This window comes from Mus musculus, chromosome 6 (genome assembly GCF_000001635.26).
Source record: "Mus musculus strain C57BL/6J chromosome 6, GRCm38.p6 C57BL/6J".
NCBI lineage: Eukaryota > Metazoa > Chordata > Mammalia > Rodentia > Muridae > Mus > Mus musculus.
Window position 1 is genome coordinate 67,708,038 of NC_000072.6, and position 24,904 is coordinate 67,732,941.

The window sequence follows — 24,904 nt, forward strand, 5'->3', positions numbered from 1 at the left end:
TTCCCATCCACGCACAGCAGGCCACGCCACCTCACCAGGCACGCAGCTTCAGCTAATCAGGGCAGCAGGGGCAAATCTCCACCAAATTGGATTCACCTGTATCCTGGTACACCTGCGCAGCACTCAAGATGTTTGTGTCTTATATGAGGAAGTCAGGTGCAAGTCATATGACTTAGCTGCAGTCCCTGGCGCCTTTGGGACTGCCGCCACACCCGCTCCCCACAATTCCCCCTTTTTTCTTTTTTGGCAGAGAGAATGTCTGTAGAAAGCCCCCCGCAGCCATGTCCCTTACCCGTCCTTGGGTGACAAACAGCATTGGTTTGATCCCTGTCTTAGGTTGGTGACATGCCCAGGGAGTCTTATCACTGACTACCTCTCTATCATGCCAAGCCACACCTGGGGAGATTGTGTTTTGCTTGTGGCAGGTGCATCAAAAGCCAGGATGTTGATTAATCTACAGCCAGATCTTAATTGCTACAAGCAAGCCTCATGGGTGAAGGTAGAGGTCTGATCCCCAGTGTGCAAGCATAGGGGCCCTACACAAAACCATCCCTTAGGCTCATCACCCAGAGAGGTCTTGGCCAGCTCCCGTGTCGTTTTTCCTGGGGGAAGGAAACTAGGACACTGAACCTTCATGCAATCAGACGTGCCTTCCACAGGATGCCAACAGCAAGCTATCCTCTGTGCAGTGCTTAGCCTCGCAACCCATGGCATAACGCAGCATAATTTCTTTTAGAGCGGCAAACCGAATCTGAGGAGATTGTCCCGCCTCCACTGCAGCAAAAGCCTACGCTACCATGGCGAGAGTGCGGGCCGCACACTCTGCACCTAACACATGTGCCAAACACAAAAAACACACACACTATAACAAGCATACATCCCAGGGCTCTCATCCCCACTCATCTTCCCTGAAGCAAGGGATAGATGGCCAGCGGGGCTATCTCTTTAAGGGGAATTCAGGGATCAAAAAGCGTGGAAAAATTTGAAAGTCATGTCGAGCTGGTATCGGCTTCTGGAACACCGAAAGGATCTCTCATCTCGGCTCCATTGTTTGTGCTTGTGGGATCATCCACCACATCCACAGGGGCAACTGGATCAGGAGCCTCATTCTTGCAGCGTCTCATCAATCTCTCCGGCACCCAAAGAGGTTCCGTCTGGTCCTGTGGAAACACACAAACAGACCCTCTCGCCCATGTCAACACCTGATCTGGTCGATCCCAGGGGGGATGGACACAATACCTCGTGGTGATGAGACCATAACCTCAATCACCTGTGTGTCCATCTGGGGAGTCAATACGAGAGTCAAGTTTTCACTAGCTTCCCTTCTGTTAGGCAATGATTTCCACGCCCTTATAGCAATCTGATTCACCTGCTCAAACACCTGCACTGGATATCCTGTCTGTTGTTGTGCAAATCGACCTTGATCAAGCAGCATATCTCTATCCCATGCAAATTCAGCTTGATCAGTGAAAATAGGACATCCCAGCAAGGAGAATCTATCCTCTTTCCAGACCTCCGGACAGAAGGTCTGCCCATAGATGGCTGACGAGGAGGCATAGGGAGGGGGAGCAAAAGCTAATTCACCTTCCTCCTCCGCCTCAACTCTTTTATTTTGTCCTTTCTGTCCACCTGATAACACTGTGTCTTTCTTTTTCCTTTTTCTTTTTAAGCCCTTCTCTTCCGACATACTTTCTTGTTGCTCTATAAGGATTTTCTGACCTGTCTTGACTGCCTCTTGATTCAAACAGTAACAGAGTCCATATATCAGAACAAAAAAGACCAAAACTATCAGACCTACCCACAAAGGGTCAATGGGAGAAAAAAGCATAACTACACAGCGAGGATCTATTGATCACTACACTGAGGTTATCATACTTCCTTAATCTATCCTGAAACCAGGAACCTTAACTTATCCCAAAACCGGGAACGTATCGTTACTTTGTGCCTGCTTCCTGGCAACTTTATATTCCCCTCTATTTTATCCGAGGTCCTTCCCAAACTCCTGGGTTACTTTGTGCCTACTTCCTGGCAACTTTATGCTCACCTCTATTTTATCCGAGGTCCTTCCCAAACTCCTGGGTTACTTTGTGCCTACTTCCTGGCAACTTTATGCTCACCTCTATTTTATCCGAGGTCCTTCCCAAACTCCTGGGGTCGCAGGTTTCACTCACCGTGAACTTACCCTGCGGGCAACCACTGACTGCTGAAAGTTCTGAACTCGGTGGGGGAGTCGGTTCCCCGTACGGGCCACCAATTGTCACGCCCGCTCTCGACCAGCAAGAACGACGCGACCACCAGTCCTTCTAACAGCAGTTTATTCAGTCTTCATCTTTCTTCTTTCTCTTCATCAGTACCGTTCCCCAGCTGAAGAGTTCTGAATCCACGCCGGATCCTTCTCAACAGTCTGTTTTACGGGAACACTTTATTAACCGCTCCTTCCCCGTGATGCAGTTCTGAATCCTTCCTGTAGCAGGGGGTCTTCGCTCATGCCTGAAGATGTTTCTTTTCCCGGGTTTCGGCACCACTTGTTGCGCGCGCTCAACTGGCCAGGAAGAACGACGCTGCTACAGGATCCTTCTGCACACGTTTATTCAGTCCTGATTCTTCTTGTTTATATCTCTCTTGTTTATATCTCCCTTGTTTTTATATCTCCCCTGTTTATATATCTCCCCTGTTTTTATATCTCCCTTGTTTATATCTCCCCCGAACCCTGGGCCTCTCACTCTTTTATACTCTCAGTTCCCATCCACGCACAGCAGGCCACGCCACCTCACCAGGCACGCAGCTTCAGCTAATCAGGGCAGCAGGGGCAAATCTCCACCAAATTGGATTCACCTGTATCCTGGTACACCTGCGCAGCACTCAAGATGTTTGTGTCTTATATGAGGAAGTCAGGTGCAAGTCATATGACTTAGCTGCAGTCCCTGGCGCCTTTGGGACTGCCGCCACACCCGCTCCCCACAGTTAAAAAAAATGTTTGGCACTTAAACTGTAGACAATGATCTCGTGTTCCAGAGCCCTCAGCTGCAACTAGTAATCTGAAGTTTCTCAGTACCTCTCCCTCACAAAGAACTAACATATTTGACACCTGGACCATAAAAGAAAGAATGTTTTTGTTAAGTTCTGGACCACTCTGGAAGGAATACGAATATGTTACATGTGGTAATACACTTGTAAATCCCCATGCTGCATTCTCCTGATCTTGAATGTGAAATATGTACCTGATCCACTGCCACTGAACCTTGATTGGACTCCATCTTCCCAGTTAGTTGCACCATAGATCAAGGGCTAAGGAGATTTCCCTGGTTTCTGCTGGTACCAACTTAAATAACTGCTAATGTCCTGACTTTCCTGGCCATTGAGACTGGTCGTCTCTCCCAGAGAGGCAGACATGGGAGTCATCTGGATATCACAGACAGGAGTGAAGACATAATGAATATCCATAAAGGTAAGCATGGTAAAAGAATACATTCCCCAAATGCCAGTCAATACTAATCATAGCATAACAGTGAAATTCCAATTTTAGTTCATTTTACTTGGAAACCAGAGCAACAGGAACCCAAGAAACTGAGCAGAGGCCCTCATGTCCATGCTGAGTTCTGACTGCAATGACAATGGCACAGAGTATGATGGTATATGAAGAAGTCCCCAAAGCTATGCACTGAGAACATGCAAATCATTGGGAACCAGATATTGTTGGGAACAGGTGCAGGCCTTACTCATCTCAGCTGTTAGCACAAGCCCAGAGTCCCCAGACGCCTGAGATCAAACCACTTGCATGTCTCCAGAGAATGAATTTCTTTTGAAAGATTTAAAATTATACATGACATTTCTAATGTATGTACTCTCTAATTTGAACAACATATTTCAAAGATATACTGGGGTAATATAGAACAATATCCTGCTGTCAGGGAATACACAACAGAGAAGAAACTATTAGATCTTTAACTCACTCAAATAATTCTGAATGGTCGAAAAATAGTATGTGTTCCCCTGTAAAGTGTTTAGAGTAGGCATTTCTTGAAATTGAAAGGACAATTTATCATAACCACTTTCACTGAATTAAAACATGAGGTTTACAGCATTAACTTTGCTACCTACATTCAAAAAGAGGACCACAGTTATATGGGAATATAACTCCTTGATCTGAGCAACCTGTGTCACTTGAAGTAATGACTCCATGTGAAGATGGAGGTGCTTTCATATATACTGACTAAATGGGTGCACCTGTTCCTCAGCTTCAGATCCTCCACAGGTTGGTTTTCTACTATTTACTACTCTTTCCCACAATTCCTCAGCATAAAGTTGACTAGTGAGGACAGACTTGAATACTGTCACAGAAAACACTGAGCCTTCATACACGGCTCTACTGTGTACTACAAATTATATTTTCACCTTTCATTCTTGAGCAGAAAATAGAGAATTATTCTTATTCAAGCAGCAATATCACTGCATGCTTGAAGCAACCTAAGGATTTCCTGAAACTAGGGAATCCTTGGTATCTTTTAGAAACATATCTGTGAAAGGCCAGAGACTGTGTCACCGAACTGCAGATGCCCAGGCATCATGACTCCAATGCATTGTTTCTGGTCCTGGATTGAAATAGAGTACAGTGGTAGAGGGTCCATGAAGAAGAGAAGCTTTTTTCAAACATGAAAGAAATATACTGTGACCTATAGTACTGCAGACCAAGTGTTAAGGACAAAAAGCAAAATTAAACAAAACAAAACAAAACCAAAACTTTTCTACACAGGCACTCTATAGTTATTTTTGTTCCTAAATAGCTGCAGTTTCTCATTCTCTTCCACTTCTTAATGTTTCCTAATGGTATATAAATGTACTTATGAATGAAATTTCAATATAGGCACTTAGGAAAACACTATAGATTCAACTCTACTACTACTTCTCTAGCCCCCAAATAATCATCTTCATTTTAAAATGAAAAAAAAAAACATTGAGTAAATTTTTGACTCTGGTAGTCCTTACAACTTAAAAGTGAAGTCAAACTCCCAATGAATAACACAGGAAATGATTTTACATGATCTTCAATAAGATCATGTAAAATCTGCATGAAGAGAAGCTGATTGTTGAATTAAAGGTTGGTAGTGGTGGAATTAATGACAAATATAAGAAGGAGGATATTCTGATTTAATCTAGTCTCTGCTTCATGTAGAAATCCTGTCTCAAAAAGGAAAGAAATAAAACGGTAGAAAATGAGCTTTCAACTGACAATGGAACATGGTAAATATTCCCATTTCTATAAGAATACATAAAAATATCGCAAGCAACAAGTGAATGAAAGCAAGACCATAAACAAGAGTGTAAAGATCAAATTATGTGTCACCATATCCACTGTGCAGAACACAAGGGGGTTAATATAAAATCACACAAACTTGTACAGTCATAAATTTATGATCTTTTCCTCTCTAGCTATGTGTTTTCTGTCTATAATTGCCTTCATATTCTGCCTACACCTTTCATCAAATTCGGTGTTCTTGACAACTATTTTTTCATAGAAAATCTGTTGTATACTTTAATTCATTGCCAGAAATCTATCCATTGCCTTCAGAAACTACCTACAGGGATTTCAAAGATGTCATATACTATCTAGCCTCAGAGACATTACAATGAGATTTTGTAGGAAACCTTTTTTTTAACCCCAAAATTGTTGCATTCTCCATTTCTCCAACATAAGCATCAAGTGGCAAAGACTCTGTAGTTGTACAAAGCTCCTGACCCTATGACAGACAGGAGGCAACAGAGTGAGTGAACCAGAGAATGAGGACAAAATAATCCCTCAGGTCTATGCACTCAGGGTCATACAGACTAACTCAGTCATCTTCCTTCAGAATCCACAGACTCCAAGAGCAATATCACCTGAGGAAGAGGATTTCATCCACAAGCCTGGGAAACCCTTAAGACCTGAACGGTAGATAACTCTTGAATTAAATACTTCTGTTACATTTTTGCTATCTGGATAGGCGAGAATCTAAATATTAATACTCCGGAGGAGACCAATGTTTTCTACTTTTTTCTTTTTATTATTAATTTTTTGAGAATTACATAAGGTGTCTTTTGATCATATTTATTCATAATCCATACACAACCCATTTCACCCAAAATGATCATTTCCCTATTCACCTTTTCCTCCATTTCTTGCCTTATTTTGTCTCATTTAAGACATGTTAGGTTTATAGGATCTCCTAATTTGTGGAGGCAATGAGTCAGAGATTTAAATGAAGGAAAGTAGCCACAAAAACATAAGGTGAGCTATTCCCCCAGATTTGAACTAGCTTCATTTCCAGTTTGTGAAGAAACAAGAGATTCATGTTTTACAGACTGACCTCCAGAGGGATTCAGCATATGGTAGATGGAAAACAAAGCAGAATGTTTTTACTTTATTCTAAATATGATATTGTCTTTTCTAGCATTCAATAGGCTTGAGTCACCTACTTGATAACTGTACGCCTAAGCAAATAACCTATAGGAAGCCAGATACATGCATGCATTCAAGTCCCACCCCTATCACCGAATGACCATGTAACTTTTGACAAATTATTTGTAAAAACACAAACTTCTGCACACATGTACACAGTTTTTAATAAAAACATTATATATATGTATATATATGTATATTGACTGTGTGGGATCTTGAAAGGCAGCCTGTTTTGAATAAATGAGGCTTGCTCCATAAACCCAACAGAAAACTCTACAAGGGATAGAACAGTGAGCCATTTTCCCAGAGACAGGTGCCTGACAGTACAGTGCCCCCAACTCCATAATTCTGCGACTAACAGTCACACAGACCAAGCCCCAAGCTCCTGACATTTTAGGTAGACTCCACCCTCACAGTTACCTGACAATAGCCAGGTGTGCTCCTCTCCACAGCTACCCTGCAATTTCAAGATAGCCCAGCCCACTATAAAAGGGGCTGCTTGGTCCCTCCTCTCTCTCTTATGCTCTCACCTTTCTTACTCTCATTTCTAGCTCTCCTTCTCTCCCTCCATTTCCCCCTCTCTCCACATACCATGGCTGGTCTCCCTCTTTCTACCTTCTCTCTTTCTCACTGCCTTTCTACAATAAAGCTCTAAAACCATAGACTGTCTCTGTGCATCAAGGCCTGCCATGCTTGAACATTGGAATAGGATTTTTCCCTAAAGAGCCACGTCTAACCTCCTGCTGGAAGGCCTTCCTGCACTCTAGCCATGGACCTGACCAGATTCTCTCCCACATGGGAATCACCCAGCGCCCCCTCTCCCCTTGCCCTCTCCTCTTTTATGCCCTGGAGTTGACCAAGCTGCCTCCAGGGCCCCTATTTTTTCTCATCTATTCCACAGCATCCAGCAGTCTGGGATGTCCAAGACTGAGGACCTGTTATCTCTGACCTCCATGAGGCGCAGTGACCTCAGACTGCTCCTTGTCCACCTCCCCCTGCAGACCTGGGATCAATGGCTTCCCAAAGCAAGACACCCACGCAGGGCTGCGTGGAGAGCACGGGCCAGTCCTCCATGTCTGCCTGTCCAGAGCACAGAAACTTTGGTGGGACACAGGTTCTCTCTCACCATTTTTATTCCCCGACACCCGCTACTTATATGTGCAATATGTGTAGGCTGGTTCCAGAGAAATCAAGAAGAGGAAAGTTGTGAGCCACTCTATGTGTTTCCTAGGGGGGAAAAAAAAACATGTATCATCTATAAGGGCAGATTCATCCTCCAATAACCCATTTAAACCAGAGCCATGTTCCATGCACTTATGTAAAATACAATTAAACAGTAGCAGCAAGTACTGTACACAGAAACGTTCCTGAAAAGAATTGTGACTTCCACTCAGCCTTCTGCTAGGCTGATTTCCTTATAAAAACTTCAGTGGTTATGGAGAAGTAGGAATCACAGGTCCAAGATCTAAGTAAAATTTTCTTGGGCAAACTTTACAACCCTTAACACCATTTGTGCTTCCAACATCTCTGTTTGAGTAATGTCTTTGTGACTAAGAAGTATAAGGTTTTAACATACTTTAAGCTACCACCAACTAGCATACTACATCTAAGGACAACAGCAGTGATTTCACTTCTGTGACTTATTGTTGATATTGATGTTTCTATCAATGCATTGAAAGGTATCCATGACTGTCTGTATTCTGATGCTATAAAAAATTCATAAGGCTGTAACTGGGTAAGAATCAGGAGGAGTAACCTAATTCTTTGTTCTCACAAGGTCATTCATACTTGGATACAGGGTGAACTATCTCTTAACTTCCTGCAAATGTGAGTTGTGTTTTGGGTTGGTTACTGAGACATCTCATGGTGGTGTAGCATGGTCGCTAATGGTGTGCTAATAACAAAACCCTTTCTGCTGTATATATTCTAGCAACTGATTTTTGCGGCTCTGGTCATACAGTAATTTAATAATTTTATTTGTAAAATATAACTAGGATTAAGGTAAGCTAAAAGACAACTCTTCCTCTCTCTATGCCTCATTGTTCAGAGCACAATTGCAATCTATATATTTTGATCACATTTATATTTATCAAACATGTGGAAAGTAACAAGTAGTCCTTAAAGCACATTACAAGATATAATAATGGTTAATTGTCCCAAATCTTCGTTTGGAACAATAGACATGAGTTTTTAAATTTAAAGTGTTTAACTATGTTTTTAAAGACAAAACATACATAATCTACAATTCAGTAAAATTGTGGTCTCTTTTATCATGATCACAATTCTAGTTCTACAACGTGGTTCCTGTTGTTGAGGGTATGAAATGACTCTAAGAGATGATTGCCCTTCCTGGATACATGTTTTTTCTATTGGACAATTGTCCACTCATTAGATATAAATGTATTCACACCTGGCTATACTGCCATAAAATGATCACAGCAGAACATGTTAAATGTTAATATTCCTCCACAAACAGAGATGATGAACTGGTCATCATAAACCAATTTAAAAATATTGGTGGGATTTGAAGATGTCCTCATGCAAACCAAGTAAGGAGTTCTTAATGTGACTGCACTCTTCAGGGCCACTCACACTCCCATCAGTAATTCCTTGCCAATTATTGGTAAGCACAATGACTTCATTAGTACACCAGGGAGAACTTCAGTAAATTTGAAATTTGTCCTGGTTATCATATGAAGAGGAGATAGACATGGCTTAGTCTCCTCTCGCACAGGGAGAAAATTCTTACAATAAATAATAAATTTACTTGTTAATGGTACTATGTTTCATGGTAGCATGAAATAAAAATTATAGGAGGATGTAAATATGGAAATTGCTTCAGTAAAGAAGGATTTATAGAAGATTAGGATAGGAGGATATTATCAGAATAAAGATAAAAAATGTTAGACACTATTTGGAAAGTATGAATCTTTGAGTACATTATTTAAGAAATGTAAAGGATAAGATTTAGAGATAATGTTATGAAATTAATGTTTCTAAGGTCTAAGATACAAAAACTCGCTAAAATGTGTGTGAATCAACATTTATTTAGAAGTATCTGACTATTTGACATTAAACAGTATTAAAGAACCAGACTAGTGTAACTGATCTTCTACATGTTTAACAACCACACGTGAAGCTATTGTAATGTGGTCAGAGGGACTAAAAGACAGCATATTTTTTCCCTTGCTCTTTAAGGTCTGTAAGGCCAGCAAGGACTGTGGGTCATCTCTATAAATGTTCTGCAACTTTGGGAAGTCACCTGTTCTCTTGTCTTGGAGGCTACCAAGAGTCCACGGTACAAAGAGGAGGGCAACATAGAGGAAAATATTCTTCAGTGCTTCAAGGGGAAGCCACAGCCAGCCCCAGCAAGGCCTTTGACTTATCTCACAGAGACAGGCAATGAATAAAGACCGGCTCCAAGAGTAAGAGATTCCTCACAAGCCCAAGTGACTCCTGTAAACGTAACTGATTTTAGCAGGACAAAAAAAAAAAAAAAAGGAATAATTTTGGCTACCTACTTGATCTTAAACACCCAACAGTAAACATTAAAATTAAAATAAAATTAAAATAAAAACAGTAAACATTAAAATGTAAACAATAAAATGATTGGTATGATACTTAAACAATTAAAGGGACATGAATGATGCTTGGACAACTATTCCTCATTAATGATTCTCTTCTTCATAAGACCTGCATTGGCCTACCTTAACTTTACAGTTACATCTGCTTAGATGCTGAGCCCAAATGTTAAAGTTGTATGTCTTAACTATAGAACACTATCTGTGTCTGGAAGAGTATTTCACAGAGATGTAATACGTCCTTACATCCTGTTTACTGAATAAAGTATGGAGCCAGTTACTCAGTCACCAAACTCACATGTTTGGGAAATTATATCCAAATTCTGTTCTTGAATTTTTTCTAGACAAGGACTTAATAGAACTCCATATCTCTTTTAATGTGTCAACAAAGATGCTGACTTTAATTAACATCTTTTACAATGCTTACAGGTGCCTGTCCCTTATACCGGAGACTAATGTAAGAAACTGTGGGTTGCAGTCATTTAATCTTTCTCTAGACCTCAGGCACTCTATAGTATTTCTCCTCATCAACTTTGTTGCTTTATGTTCATCACAATTTGTACTTATAATACCTCATTCAAATATCACAATCAAAAAAATTATGTCATCACCAAAAAGGTGGATTATATTTTGGATCTTTGCTATCTGTCAAGTTCTATCATGGCCCCATAGATGGATCCCCAGTGCCTCCCATTTCCTCATCTACCTTTTGACATCTCTAAACAGTTAAGAGAGATCTGTGCCCCAAAACTCCTAAAAGCATTTTGGGTGATCTCTGAAAATGGGAATAATGAGCCTTCCAAGTATTCCCTCTTTTTAGCACTCTGGGCATTGTTTTTCAGGACTCAAAACTAAAATAGCCAGTTTGAAGTTCTCTCTACATCATTTCACCTCTCAGTCTCACCATCTCTAAGAAAAACCTTAAAAATATTCAGATCAGCTTAACATCCATTCCTCTGGTTGCTGTGGTATTCTAAAACTAAGTAGGACTGCATGTCCTCACTGATAAGGGTGGAATTTTGGCCCTCATTGAACAATGCAACTTCCTCACCAATAAATCCAAATGGTTTTGAGCTGAAGCCCAAGTTTATGGTGATCAGAGTAAACATTGATGGGTATGCCTCTTCCTATGGATGGACTGTTGGTTCCCTCCCACAGAAGTTCCTCACCTTGATCACTGTTCCTCATTATCAACCCTGTACTTATATTTTGCCAAGTATTTTGGATATTTTACTTACTGTACACACCATCATTAAAATAAACAGATTTCTCTCTATACCTGAACACGAATGTTCATGAAAGCTCCCCTATTTATTCTCATCCAACAGCAGCTCCTTTCATTCCTGAGGCATCAGCTAGCCAATATTTGGGAGACTGTAGTGGAGTTCCACCTGCAAGGCAACTTCATAACTTTCACCCCAGACAAAATACATTTCATTTAACTAGTCCTGTGTTTTGTTCTGCTCCCTTCCTTCCATGCTCCACATCCGTGTGTTTCTTCTGAAGCTTACCTGAGTGTAGCACATATAACAGTATAACCACTCACTATCTTCCTGAATGACTGTGTCTGGAAGAAAAAAAAAGTCAGTAGAATTCTTTTACCTCAGTGTACTACCGTCCTTGACTTCATTCACTGTCACTCTTTCGATACTCCTGTTGAGGTGTCTCTCCAACTCCAACATTCAAAGTGAAATACTCGCTCACTAGACACAACGCTTTAACTTTTCCCATTATATACCTGACCATAATACTTTTGTGGACTCTACTTTTGCCTCTCCCATTAATCTGCACAGGAGAGATGGATTCCCCTTTTTAAACATAATGCATCACCTCTTAAAAGTGACTGGTTTAAATTATTCATGTAACTACTCAGTCTATCTGTTCATTAGATTCCATTGTTCCCTGGAGCCAAGGCTGCCAATATGTCTCAATCACTGAAGCCACACAGCTCTCATGCTACAGCTTTACAGAATGACTGACCACTTTATGGGCCTGTGCACATAACTGACTCTTTCTGATTTATCAATATTCTCCATCCCCTACCATCTCCTAATACTTCCTTAATGCCAAATGACTAGCTACTGTTCTCCACCAACTTAACAATAATTGCTTCCTTCCTATTCTGACACAATTCACTCCTGCAAAATACTTACAACCCATTGAGACAAAATCCTTCACCACTCTATCTGTGAGAGTCCATTTCTTTATGACTCTTCTCTGGGTCTTCCTCTTTCACTTCATCCAGCCCCCCCGGAAGCTTTTATTTTTTACATAATAAAATCATATATTTTCAAGTCTATAGCAATCATTTTTCTAAAGTTTCTTAAGAGCACAAGTTGGTAACCACATGATCCACAAAGAGCGCACAACATTAAATCTCTTCTGATCAATAATTCCTGAATTACAATGCTCATTTCCTAGTATTAGATAATATCAAAAAGATTTCTATATGGACTTAAACCAGATTCAGCACAAATCAAATTCTTTGATTTGATCTCAAATGTAAAAGTGAGTGTACCAATGGACATGACTTAGTACCTCTACAGTGCAGCAGGATAACTGCATTCCCTGGAAAATTATCTCCAAACTATTACTGTCTGAACAGCTTCAGTTGCAGCCGATGTAGTGGCACTGACAGCATCTGCAGGTTTCTGTAAGAGGACATAGCACTGTGAGAGGCATGTTACCACTTTGCAAACAGTAATAATCTGCAACATCTTCTGAGAGCGTGTTTTCAATTGTAAAAAAAAAATCTGTGCCATAGCCACTGCTGGAGAACTGGGATGGGACTCCAGGATGGAGAGTATTGCCTTCTGAAATAAGGAGCTTAGGAGGTTCCCCTGGCTTCTGCTGGTACTAGTGCATTTCATCATCAATATCAGTGTTATGCGTCTGATAGTGACTTTTTCTCCTGTAGCCACGGACAGGGATGCTGGAGACTGGGTCACAGTTATTTCTGCCCTAGAATCTATTTATGGAAGAAAAGTAAGAAAGACAAGTTAAATGTGCAATAATTAAATAAGTGAAGACTCTCAACTTCTTTGGAAACTATAGGATTTTGTTGAGACTGTGAACACTTAACAAATGTCATGAGAAAGAGAAACTGTTTTACTTAACAGTGACACAGAGGAGAAGAAAGCTGAGGAGAAGAACTAGTGAGAGCATGGTCATGGCCTTGAATGATAGACAGCTTCCCATGCAGCTTGAATGGCATGCATTATATGTCATCAGAGAGGCTGATCTGGTTGGTAATGGGGGCATGCAAATTGTACCAAATATGATAGTGGGGATGGAGGCTTTGTTTAATAGACACTGTGAAGCCTCACATTGGGTCTCTTCACAGCTGATACTCACATGACTAGGGTTCATCTGTTGCCATGGGAATGTTATTGATATTATTCTCTTACATCACAAAATCCTGTTGTTGGTGATAGAATGTGGTCAAGAGGGTTCCTCAAGGTGGCTGATTATGGGATGGATCCCAGACTGGAGTAGTGTCTCCGTAGTCCATCCTTTCGTCTTAGCTCCAAACTTTGTCTCTGCAGTTCCATGGGTATTTTGTTCCCTATTCTAAGGAGGAATGAAGTATCCACGTGTTGGTCTTCCTTCTTCTTGATTTTCTTGTGTTTTGCAAATTGTATCTTGGATATTCTAAATTTCTGGGCTAATATCCACTTATCAGTGAGTGCATATCTAGTGACTTCTTTTGTGATTTGGTTACCTCACTAAGGATGATATCCTCCAGATCCATCCATTTGCTCAAGAATTTCATAAAGGTATTGTTTTTAATAGCTGAGTAACACTCCATGTGTAAATGTACCACATTTTCTATATCCATTACTCTGTTGAGGGATATCAGCTACCAAACTCAGACACTACTGCATATGCCAGCAAGATTTTGCTGAAGGGACCCTGATATAGCTGTCTCATGTAAGGCTATGCCAGTGCCTGGCTATTACAGAAGTGGATGCTCACAGTCATCTATAGGATTGAACACAGGGCCCCCCAATGGAGGAGTTAGAGAAAGCACCCAAGGAGCTGAAGGGGTCTGCAACTCTTTAGGTGGAACAACAATATGAACTAACCAGTACCCCCAGAGCTCGTGTCTCTAATTGCATATGTAGCAGAAGATGGCCTAGTCAGCCATCATTGGGAAGAGAGGCCCCTTGTTATTGCAAACTTTGTATGCCCCAGTACAGGGAATGCCAGGGCCAAAAAGTGGGAGTGGGTGGGTAGGGGAGCAGGGTGGGGCTAGGGTATAGGGAACTTTCGTGATAGCATTTGAAATGTAATTTGAAATGTAATTTGGGATAGCATTGGAAATGTAAATGAAATAAATGCCTAATAAAAGAAAAAGAAAAAAAATAAAATATCTAATAATAAAAATAAATAAATAAATATATAATAAAATACATATAAGTGCTTATTTACTGTAGCAAAATTGATACTTACTGTCCAACCTGGGGATCCATCCCATATACAGAAACCTAACCCAGACACTATTGAGGATGCCAAGAAGTGCTTGCTAGGAGGAGCCTGATCTGGCTGTCTCCTGAGAGGCTCTACCAGAGCCTGACAAATACAGATGCTAGTGTTCAGAGCCAACCATTGGACTGAGCACGGGGACCCCAATGGAGGAGTTAGAGTAAGGACTGAAGGAGCTGAAGGGTTTTACAACCCATAGGAAGAACAACAATATCAACCAACCAGACCCCCCCCCCCCCACATACACACAGCTCCCAGGAATTAAACCACCCACCAACCAAAGAGCACACATGGAGTGACCCAAGGCTCCAGCTGCATATGTAGCAGAGGATGGTCTTGTAGGATATCAATGCGAGGAGAGGCCCTTGTTCCTGTGATGACTCATTGCCCCAGTGTTAGGGAATGCCAGTGCGGGGAGTCAGGAGTAGGTGGGTGGGTGGCAGAGCACCCTCCTAGAATCAGGGAGAGGGGGAATAGAATGGTGGTTTCCAGAGGGGAAACCAGGAAAGGGGATAACATTTGAATGGGAAATAGATAAAATTATCCAATAAAAATAAATTAATAAAATAAAATAAAATAAAAAATTTAAAAATTAAAAAAATAAAATTCATAACTTAATCAAATAATAGCATATAAGTGAAAATGTGCTAACAGCCAGCCAGGATGAAAATGATGATGAATTGATTTTGTTTGATTTGCTCACTTAATTACAGCTATATAAGAGGAAGTATTAATTGTTTAAACCTCAAAAAATTGAGTCTAAATTAGAATCTAGCTGGTGGATATAATGATGGATTGCAACCTCAAATACAATGCATAGATATTATGTATTCAAATAGGGTTCTGTGTAGGCTCAATGCCCTAGTGTAGGGGTATGCTAGAATGGGGAGTTGGGAGTGCTTGGGTGTGGGGGGGAGCACCCTCAAAGAAGCAGGGTGAGGGAAAATGGGACAGGGTTTTTTTTTGTTTTGTTTTGTTTTGTTTTGTTTTGTTTTTTTTTGTTGTTGTTTTTTTGTTTTGTTTTTAGAGGAAAAACCGGGAAAGGGGATAAAATTTGAAATTTATGTAAAGAAAATTTCCAATAAAAGAAAAGATAAACAAAAATCAAAACAAACAAAGAAAAAAGATATATGTTCATCAGCAGGAGTGGAACCATTCCCTACCTTCCTTTACCTGTTCTGGAACAGATATCCATGACACTTCAGTGAGGACCATGGACACTGGGTCATCATAGCATCAACACCCCAACATAGTGTATGGATTCACACCAGGCATTGAATAAACCAGTATAAACAAGCAAGCAAAGATAGATAGATAGATAGATAGATAGATAGATAGATACATAGATAGATAGATAGATAGATAGATGATAGATAGATAGATAGATAGATAGATTTTTACGTATAATACAATAAAAACATTCATTGTCCCTCTATTGGTGACTACTCAAGGAAAAAAATGTTCATATGCAAGAAAAAATGTTATCATTACCAGATGATCCAGCAATCTAGCAATATATATATTGTTTATTCACAAAACATGAATGAACCTTTTAAGAAGCTGTTACAGTGTAAAAATTAAGTTAAATCACTGAAGAACATATACTGTGTGATTTCATTCAAATGAAATTTGAGAAGTAAATATATATGTATATATATATATATGTAAAAAATATAAGTCTGAACTACAAAAATTCAATTTGTTTGATATGTAAGAATAAGAAAAATTGACCCCCAAAATTTGTTAATAATTAGGTATGTGTATTTTTATGAATATATAAGTATAATAATGCTTATAGTATACACTATTCTGAATCACATTTATTCCCTAAGTGTGTTCCCTTGATTATAATTAAAAGTATATTTTTTAAATACAGAGTCAGAGTACAGTCAATAAGGCGAAAATATAGTTGAATGATTTGCTTCAGCTTTTGTAATGTACTAGAGATTGTGAGTACAAAGTCTCAGAGCTCATTTTATCCCTGACAATAACCAGCTCTGTGCTTCAAGTACATTTCCATCTTTCTCTGAAATTTAGTCTTATATAGATAGACAAAATTTAAGTAAATTTCAAACTACACAGAACAACTAAGTTGTTGTTTCATATTGATAATGGATTTGAACTGCATTAACAGAACTTTAACATCCTGCTTATTCTCCCTTCAGCCATCATATTTTGCTTTATTATTTTCACTTTTTGAGTTATTTTTCACATTCAGAAAGCTCACATAATTGTCACTTCTTTGTATACTGGTATACAGACCAGAACATTTGCATATTGTTCCCTGGGGAGGTCTTTGCCCTGTTGGCCTGAGATAAAACCTCAAGTGTCCTCTTGCCTCCACTGATCACTCTCCTATGTTTATTTCCTCAAAATGATGAGTCCTGCCCAGTTCCTGTTTCTGTTAGTGCTCTGGATTCAGGGTAAGGAGTTTTGGAATGTGAGGGATGAGAATGGGGATGGAGGGTGATCTCTGGATGCCTATGTGTGCTGTTTATTTGTGGTGGGGCAGGTCATATCTTCCAGAATGTGAGGTTTTGTTACATCCTAATGAGATATTCCACATGGAACAGTATCTGTACTAAGATCAGTATTCTGACATAGATTGGATGGAGTGGTATAGACTCCATCTATAATGGATGATGTTTAGAAACTTCAACACTTGTTTTATGACAAAGCATTTGATATATAATATTTTTAAATCTGAAAAACTGCTAGGATCTTACTTGAAAGGAATAGCATAAAAGATTTCACAAAGGTTGCTCAGGATCTTTGCACATGATTTTCCACTATTGTATTGTAATTTCAGAAACCAACGGTGATGTTGTGATGACCCAGACTCCACTCACTTTGTCGGTTACCATTGGACAACCAGCCTCTATCTCTTGCAAGTCAAGTCAGAGCCTCTTATATAGTAATGGAAAAACCTATTTGAATTGGTTATTACAGAGGCCAGGCCAGTCTCCAAAGCGCCTAATCTATCTGGTGTCTAAACTGGACTCTGGAGTCCCTGACAGGTTCACTGGCAGTGGATCAGGAACAGATTTTACACTGAAAATCAGCAGAGTGGAGGCTGAGGATTTGGGAGTTTATTACTGCGTGCAAGGTACACATTTTCCTCACACAGTGATACAGACTCTATCAAAAACTTCCTTGCCTGGGGCAGCCCAGCTGACAATGTGCAATCTGAAGAGGAGCAGAGAGCATCTTGTGTCTGTGTGAGAAGGAGGGGCTGGGATACATGAGTAATTCTTTGCAGCTGTGAGCTCTGGTCAGACTCATCTGGCTGAATGAGTGTTTTGACTAGATCTCAAGTGACATGAATTTCTGTTCCTTCTTGTAATAGCCATTGTGTTGCCTCTGCATCAGGATTATTTTCTTTTAGTAATCTAGCTGATTTTTGATGATTTAACTATTTTTCATTAATTATTTGAGCTTCATATTTTTTAATGAAGTATGTGTTTTTGTTAAATTCAATTTCAGATTTTTAAATTCTTAGATTTGTATCCATATGGATTTTTAAAAATCTTTCTAAGTAGACTTGGGAGTATTATTTAAATGCCTTTTAAAATTATTGTGTAGATTTTATTTTCTAAGTGATATTGTAACCAGAAATTTAGTATATCATGTAGAGATTTAATTTTACTTCCTTTTCATTATTTGTTAAGTCTTCAATTTGACCTTGGTAATTCTGGCATAATTGGTGGCCCCATGAATGGGTTCCAAAGAGGATTTAAGGAACAGGTGAGAGCAGGAGTGGCTAAGACTCCAAGACTGGGGTGCTTTGCTCTAACCAGCTGACAATCAGAAATTTTCTTTATTTATGCAGATTCAAAAACATTCATGGTTTCAAGAGGTATGGATCATATCATTTTATTCTGAGCATAATTCTCTAGTATGCCCAGGGTTCCAGGTTAAACGTTGGATGAAAATTTTTATTATCATCTCCTCATTCTTATTATGGTACAAATCATTTAAGTTAAGGAAGGAAGGAAGCAAGCAAGCAAGTACCTTGTGGTTTCAAGATGCTTAGATAGGTTATAGATAGATTCTGAGCCAGTGCAAGCAAATTACCCTTCTTTAATCAGTATATTATTGTCTTTTAATGGTCAATCATATTTTGTGCAGATTTGCCTAAGTCATGCCTGAAAGTTCAGGTTTAGGTATTGTTGTAGTTGTTTTTTGTAATCTTATAAGAATTTGTTTAATAAAGGAATTTTTTCTACATTAATTAACATTACAACAACCGGGTGTAAAACAATCTTATCTAAGAATGAGAAATCCTTATACGTTATTCTTCTTGCTTTCTTTTATATCATTCTTGACTCATCTATACATGGTATCGTATTGCCTTAGTCATTCTAGCTTTTGTTGGTGAGTTCTTACTAGGGGCTTAGTATGTCTTTTATCTTCTAGCTTATAATTCTAAGAAATTCTACATATACTCTAAAAAAATTTCTGTCTATGATATGTTGTTATTTTTCCTCTCCTGCTGAACCTTGACAGCCTCTCCTGTGTTGAAACTATTCTAATTATTTTGATTCTTGAACTTCCTTATGAGCCAATAACAACCTCCAAGGCACAGAGAAGTCTCCCAAGTAAGGTTGAGTAAGGTTAAGTCCTTGAGAGCAGGAGTAGTACATTTAGTATTTTCTTAGGGGAATACAGAGACAATTTTGTCAGAGAACACATTGTTGAATCATTATGTTAATAGCTCGGTAGAGTTTAACATGCAGAAACTCAAATTGATAGTAAAGAACATCTCAGCTTTGCTGGCAACTTGTCAAAACAGCTATGCCAGGTTCATAACTTACACTGTTTGCCTAGGAGGTAGCTGTGCCACATATTTGTTGGTTGTACAAGTTTTATTGATGGTTTTCATACTGAAAGATGTTCCCATGGAAATATGTGAGGAAAGTAGCCTGGCAACTGAAGGCTGTACTTAGTTTTCAGTGTGTATGCTATTGTAGTAAGTACAGGTACAGCAGTGGAATCCTTCAACTGTAATCATCAACAACAAATCCTGCAAGTGTAGCAGTAGTCGATCTTTTGTATTCTAGGGTTAGCATATCTACTGATGTGTGGTTCTTCTCAGTTTGTGTGTTACCTGAATTCAAAGGAAGGGTTGGGGCAGGGTATCAGAGTGTCCACAGCCTTAGCAGGTTTCTCTACTCTTTCTCAATCTGTGCACGATTCACATTCCTCTGTGTTCTAGAGGGCCTGTGGAATTACAGATAGACATGATGCTTTGATGAATGAGAACACAATATAGACTGATGCCCTTTATGAAAAAGTGAAAGAGTGAGAACTTTGCAACAGCTCCCGTCAGTGCCTGTGAGGAAAAATTCACCAGCAACAAGACTTCTGGGATATCTATAGGAATGATAGGAACTTACTTCTATACTCTGACATGTACAGCAGTTGCTTTTGTGTGCAAGTTGTTCTCATTCAGTAAATCTATGTACAGACTCAGAGCACTCATATTCTTCTTGCAATGCCATGAGATTTAAGTACCGTAGTATCTTCATGATGTTTCCTTTCACTCCAGTGGGTTTTCTCTATACTCCAACTGAACAGTATTCATTCCTCACCCTAACTCTTGTGTAAGGGCAAGCATTGCAGGCCCTCCTCATCAGTTATTGTTCTGGATGCCTTTGTGACTGTATCATGAATCAATTAATTGTTCTGTCTTTGTATTAACCTGAGTAATATCTGCCTATCCATTATTCATCTACCTTCTCTCTAACATCTATCTATCTATCTATCTATCTATCTATCTATCTATCTATCTATCTATTATCTATTTATCTATCTATCTGTCTATTGTCTATTTTTCTCTTTCTCAATTTCACCATCTGTCTCTTTTTCAACAATTACATATATGTATACAATTTCATTTTCCTTTAGTAAGTTATTTCTTTAAATAAAACTGCCATGTCATTTATTGAAAAGAATTTCTCTGCCTCTGTCCTTCCTTTCCTTCTCAATGTATCCCTTTTTCTATCTTTATTATCCAGCCCTCCCTATATCCTATCCATACAGCTCTCCCTCTCTCTTCACTATCATTGACTTTAAAAAGTAGTTATCCTCCACACTTAAAGATTTCTGGTGAAATGTGTTTTTGTGTTCATTATTAGTAGTTAATAAGTGTCAAACATTCAGATGTTCAATTAATGCTTTCTTAATTGAATGAGCAACAGGTCCTCAAAAACATAATGAACATGGGGGACATACACTGAAAAACATTGTTACACAGTCCTTCTCACACAAGTCTCAGCAGGAGAGAGCTGTTCTTCCAGGAGTACTCTCACTCCTAAGTCCAGAAATGAGTGACTCTTGCTCCAATAACTGCACAAAGAGGGACCAAGAAGGAGCTCACAGGGCACAGGAATAGCAGAACAGCTGGGGAAGTGATCCTTGAGGTTTCCATCTGTACCCTGGAGCCAAGGCTGTCCCACAGCCTTCTGCACCCAAATGCTTCTCAGGAGAGAGCTGGTCTACAAGTAGTGTTGACACACCTAAGGTCACAGGATCACAGGTCCACAGGAGGGATAAGCTTCAGTCAGAGCCAGCAAGACTGACTAACAACACAGGTGACCATATGTCAAGAGTGAAGGGCAAGAACCTAAACAACTGAAACCAAGGCTACTTTGCATCACCAGAATCCAGTTCTCCCACCACAGCAAGCCCTCGATAACACAACACACCAGAAGAGCAAGATTCAGACTTAAAATCATTCCTAGTGATGATGATAGTGGACTTTAAGAAGGATATAAATAACTCCCTTAAAGAATTTTAGGAGAACGCAGGTAAATAGCTAGAAGCCCTTAAAGAGAAATGACAAAAATCTCTTTAAGAATTACAGAAAAGCACAATCAAATAGGTGAAGGAAGTGAAAAAAATAACATCCAAAATCTAAAAATGGAAATATAAACAATAAAGAAATCACAATGGGAGACAACCCTGGAGATAGAAAACCTAGGGAAGAGTTCAAGAGTCATAGATGCAAGCATCCCCAACAGAATACAAGAGATAGAAGAGATAATCTCAGGTGCAGAAGATACCATAGAAAAATTGACACAAGTCAATGAAAATGCAAAATACAAAAATCTCCTTACCCAAATCATTCAGGAAATCCAGGACATAATGAGAAAACCAAACGTAAGGATAGATAATAGGTATAGAAGAGAGTAAAGATTCCCAATTTAAAGGGCCAGTAGATATCTTCAACAAAATTATAGAAGAATACATTCAAACCTAAAAATAGAGATGCTTGTGAACAAACACGAAGCCTACAGAACTCCAAATAGACCAGACCAGAGAAGAAATTCTTCCTGTCACATAATAATCAAAACAAATGTGCAAAACAAAGAAAGACTATACAACGCAGTAAGAGAAAAAACAAGTAACATATAAAGGCAGACCTATCAGAATAACAGCACAGTTCTCGCCAGAGATGATGAAAGCCAGAAGGTACTGGGCAGATGTCATCAAGACCCTAAGAGAACACAAATGCCAACCTAGGCTACTCTACCCAGCAAAACTCTCAATTAAAAAACAAGATATTTCACGACAGTAATATATTTACACAACATCTTTCCACAAACTCAGCTCTTCAAAGGATAACAAATGGAAAACTCCAAAACAAGGAGGGAAACTACACCCTAGGTAAAGCAAGTAATCATCTTTTAACAAACCTAAAAGAAGATAGCCACACAAACATAATTCCAACTCTAGTAACAAAAATAAAATTAAGCAATAATCATTTTTCCCCAATATCTATTAATATCAATGGAGTCAATTCCTCAATACAAAAAGCATAGACTAACAGACTGGGTACATAAACAGGACTCAACATTTTCTGCATATAAGAAACACATTTCAGGAACAAAGACAGACACTACCTCAGAGTAAAAGGCTGGAAATCAATTCTCCAAGCAAATGGTCCCAAAAAATGAGCTGGAGAAATCATTCTAATATGGAATAAAATTGACTTTCAACCATGAGTTATCAAAAAAGATAAGGAAGGACACTTCATACACATCAAAGTAAGAATCTTTCTAGATGAACTCTCAATTCTGTACATCTATACTCCTAATGCAACGGCACCCACATCCATAAAAGAAACTTTACTAAAGTTCACAGCACACATTGCACCTCACAGAATAATATTGGGAGACTTCCACACCCCACTCACATCAATGAACCGATCATGGAAACAGAAACTAAACAGAGACATAGTGAAAATAAAAGAAGTTCTGAACCAAATGGATTTAACAGATATCTATAGAATATTTTATCGTAAAAGAAAAGGATATACCTTCTTCTCAGCACCTCATGGTACCTCCTCCAAAATTGACCATATAATTGGTCACAAAACAGGCTTCAAAGATATTAGAAGATTGAAATAATCCCATGTGTCCTATCAGATCAACATGGACTGGTGTTCAAATAACAACAAAAACAATAGAAAGCCCCCATACATGTGGAAGATGAGCAACACTCTATTCAATGATCATTTGTTCAAGGAAGAAATAAAGAAAAAAAAATAAAGACTTTTTAGGGTTTAATGAAAATGAAGTTACAATATACCCAAACCTATGGAACACAATATAATGCTAAGAGGAAAATTCATAGCTGTCAATGCCTCCAAACAAACAAACAAACAAACAAAAAACTGGAGAAAGCATACATTAGCAGTTTGACAGAACACCTTAAAGCTCTAGAACAAAACGAAGTAAATATACTCAAGAGGAATAGACAGCAGGAAATAAACTCATGGCTGAAATCAACCAAGTGGAAACAAAAAGAACTATACAAAGAATTAACCAAACCAGGAGCTGGTTCTTTGAGAAAATCAACAAGATAGATAAACCCTTAGCCAGACTAACTAGAGAGCACAATTAACACAATCAGCAATCAAACGGGAGACATAAGAACAGAATCTGAGGAAATAAAAAAAAATCATTAGATTGTACTACAAAACTCGAAAACCTGGATTAAATGGACAATTTTCTAGACAGATACCAGATACCAAAGTTAAATAATGATCAGACTAATGATCTAAACAGTCTCATATCCTCTAAAGAAATAGAAGCTGTCATTAATAATCTTCCAACCAAACAAAGCCCAGGACCAGATGGGTTTAGTACAGAGTTCTATCAGACCTTCAAAGAAGACCTAATTCTAATTCTCCTCAAACTATTCTACAAAATAGAAAGAGAAGATACTCTACCCAATTGTTCTATTAAGCCACAATCTGATACCTAAACCACACAAACACCCAACAAAGAAAGAACTTCAGAGCAATTTCCCTCATGAATATCAAAGCAAAAATACTCAATAAAATCCTCACAAACCAACTCCAAGAACACATCAAAATGATCATCTATCATAATCAAGTAGGCTTCATCTCAGGCATGCAATGATGGTTCAACATATGGAAATCCATCAACTTAATCATCTATATAAACAAACTCAAAGATAAAAATTACATGATCATCCCATTAGGTGCTGAGAAAGCATTTGACAAAATCCAACACCTGTTCATGATAAAAGACAGTATGACTCTTCTAATAAGCACAACTGCATTATAATCATCCCATTCCTGATTTCTTCAAAATGTGCTAGAGTGTCAGCTTGAATTTCTTCCAGTAGAGAGAGATATAACTCTAGTTGTTTTATGAGAGAGATTGCATCTCAAGTCACTGTTTCCAAAAGACTTTTAAAATTTTCTTTTTTTAAAAAAAATTTTATTTTAATCAGATATTTTCTTCATTTACATTTCCATTGCTATCCCAAAAGTCGCCCATACCCTCCCCACCACTCCCATAACCACCCACTCCCACTTCTTGGCCCTGGCATTCCCCTGTACTTAGGCATGTAAAGTTTGCAAACCAATGAGCCTCTCTTTCCACTGATGGCCAACTAGGCCATCTTCTGATACATATGCATCTAGAGACACGAGCTCCAGTGGGTACTGGTTAGTTCATATTGTTGTTCCACCTATAGGGTTGCAGACCCCTTTAGCTCCTTGGGTACTTTCTCTAGTTCCTCCATTGGGGCCCCTGTGATGCATCCAATAGCTGACTGTGAGCATCCACTTCTGTGCTTGCTAGGCCCCAACATAGTCTCACAAGAGACAGCTATATCAGGGTCCTTTCAGCAAAATCTTGCTAGTGTATGCAATGGTGTCAGTGTTTGGAGGCCGATTATTGGATGGATTCCCAGGTATGGCGGTCTCTAGATGGTGCATCCTTTTGTCTAAGCTCCAAACTTTGTCTCTGTAACTCCTTCCATGGGGGTTTTGTTCCCAATTCTAAGAAGGGCAAAGTGTCCACACTTTGGTCTTCGTTCTTCTTGAGTTTCATGTGTTTTGCAAATTGTATCTTATATCTTGTGT

At 39.1% G+C, this 24,904-nt stretch overlaps 1 long non-coding RNA gene, 2 pseudogenes, 1 gene segment (V, D, J or C) and 1 further gene; 2 read left to right on the plus strand and 3 right to left on the minus strand.

The window, feature by feature from the left end:
• Igk (immunoglobulin kappa chain complex) overlaps positions 1-24,904 on the plus strand; it is a 3,171,119-nt gene that overhangs the window by 152,402 nt on the left and 2,993,813 nt on the right.
• Positions 3,137-3,591, minus strand: Igkv14-134-1 (immunoglobulin kappa chain variable 14-134-1; annotated as a pseudogene). The gene is given in 2 exon segments: positions 3,137-3,416; positions 3,537-3,591. Coding segments are annotated over 2 exon segments (335 nt in total).
• Positions 9,699-13,399, minus strand: Gm38573. The gene is made up of 4 exons (XR_869159.2): positions 13,372-13,399; positions 12,556-12,668; positions 11,529-11,584; positions 9,699-9,892 (listed from the first exon to the last, which is right to left on the minus strand). It is a non-coding gene; the product is annotated as a predicted gene, 38573 (long non-coding RNA).
• On the minus strand, positions 12,692-13,188 carry Igkv17-134 (immunoglobulin kappa chain variable 17-134; annotated as a pseudogene). The gene is given in 2 exon segments: positions 12,692-12,985; positions 13,141-13,188. Coding segments are annotated over 2 exon segments (342 nt in total).
• On the plus strand, positions 16,877-17,624 carry Igkv1-133 (immunoglobulin kappa variable 1-133). The segment is given in 2 exon segments: positions 16,877-16,925; positions 17,312-17,624. Coding segments are annotated over 2 exon segments (362 nt in total).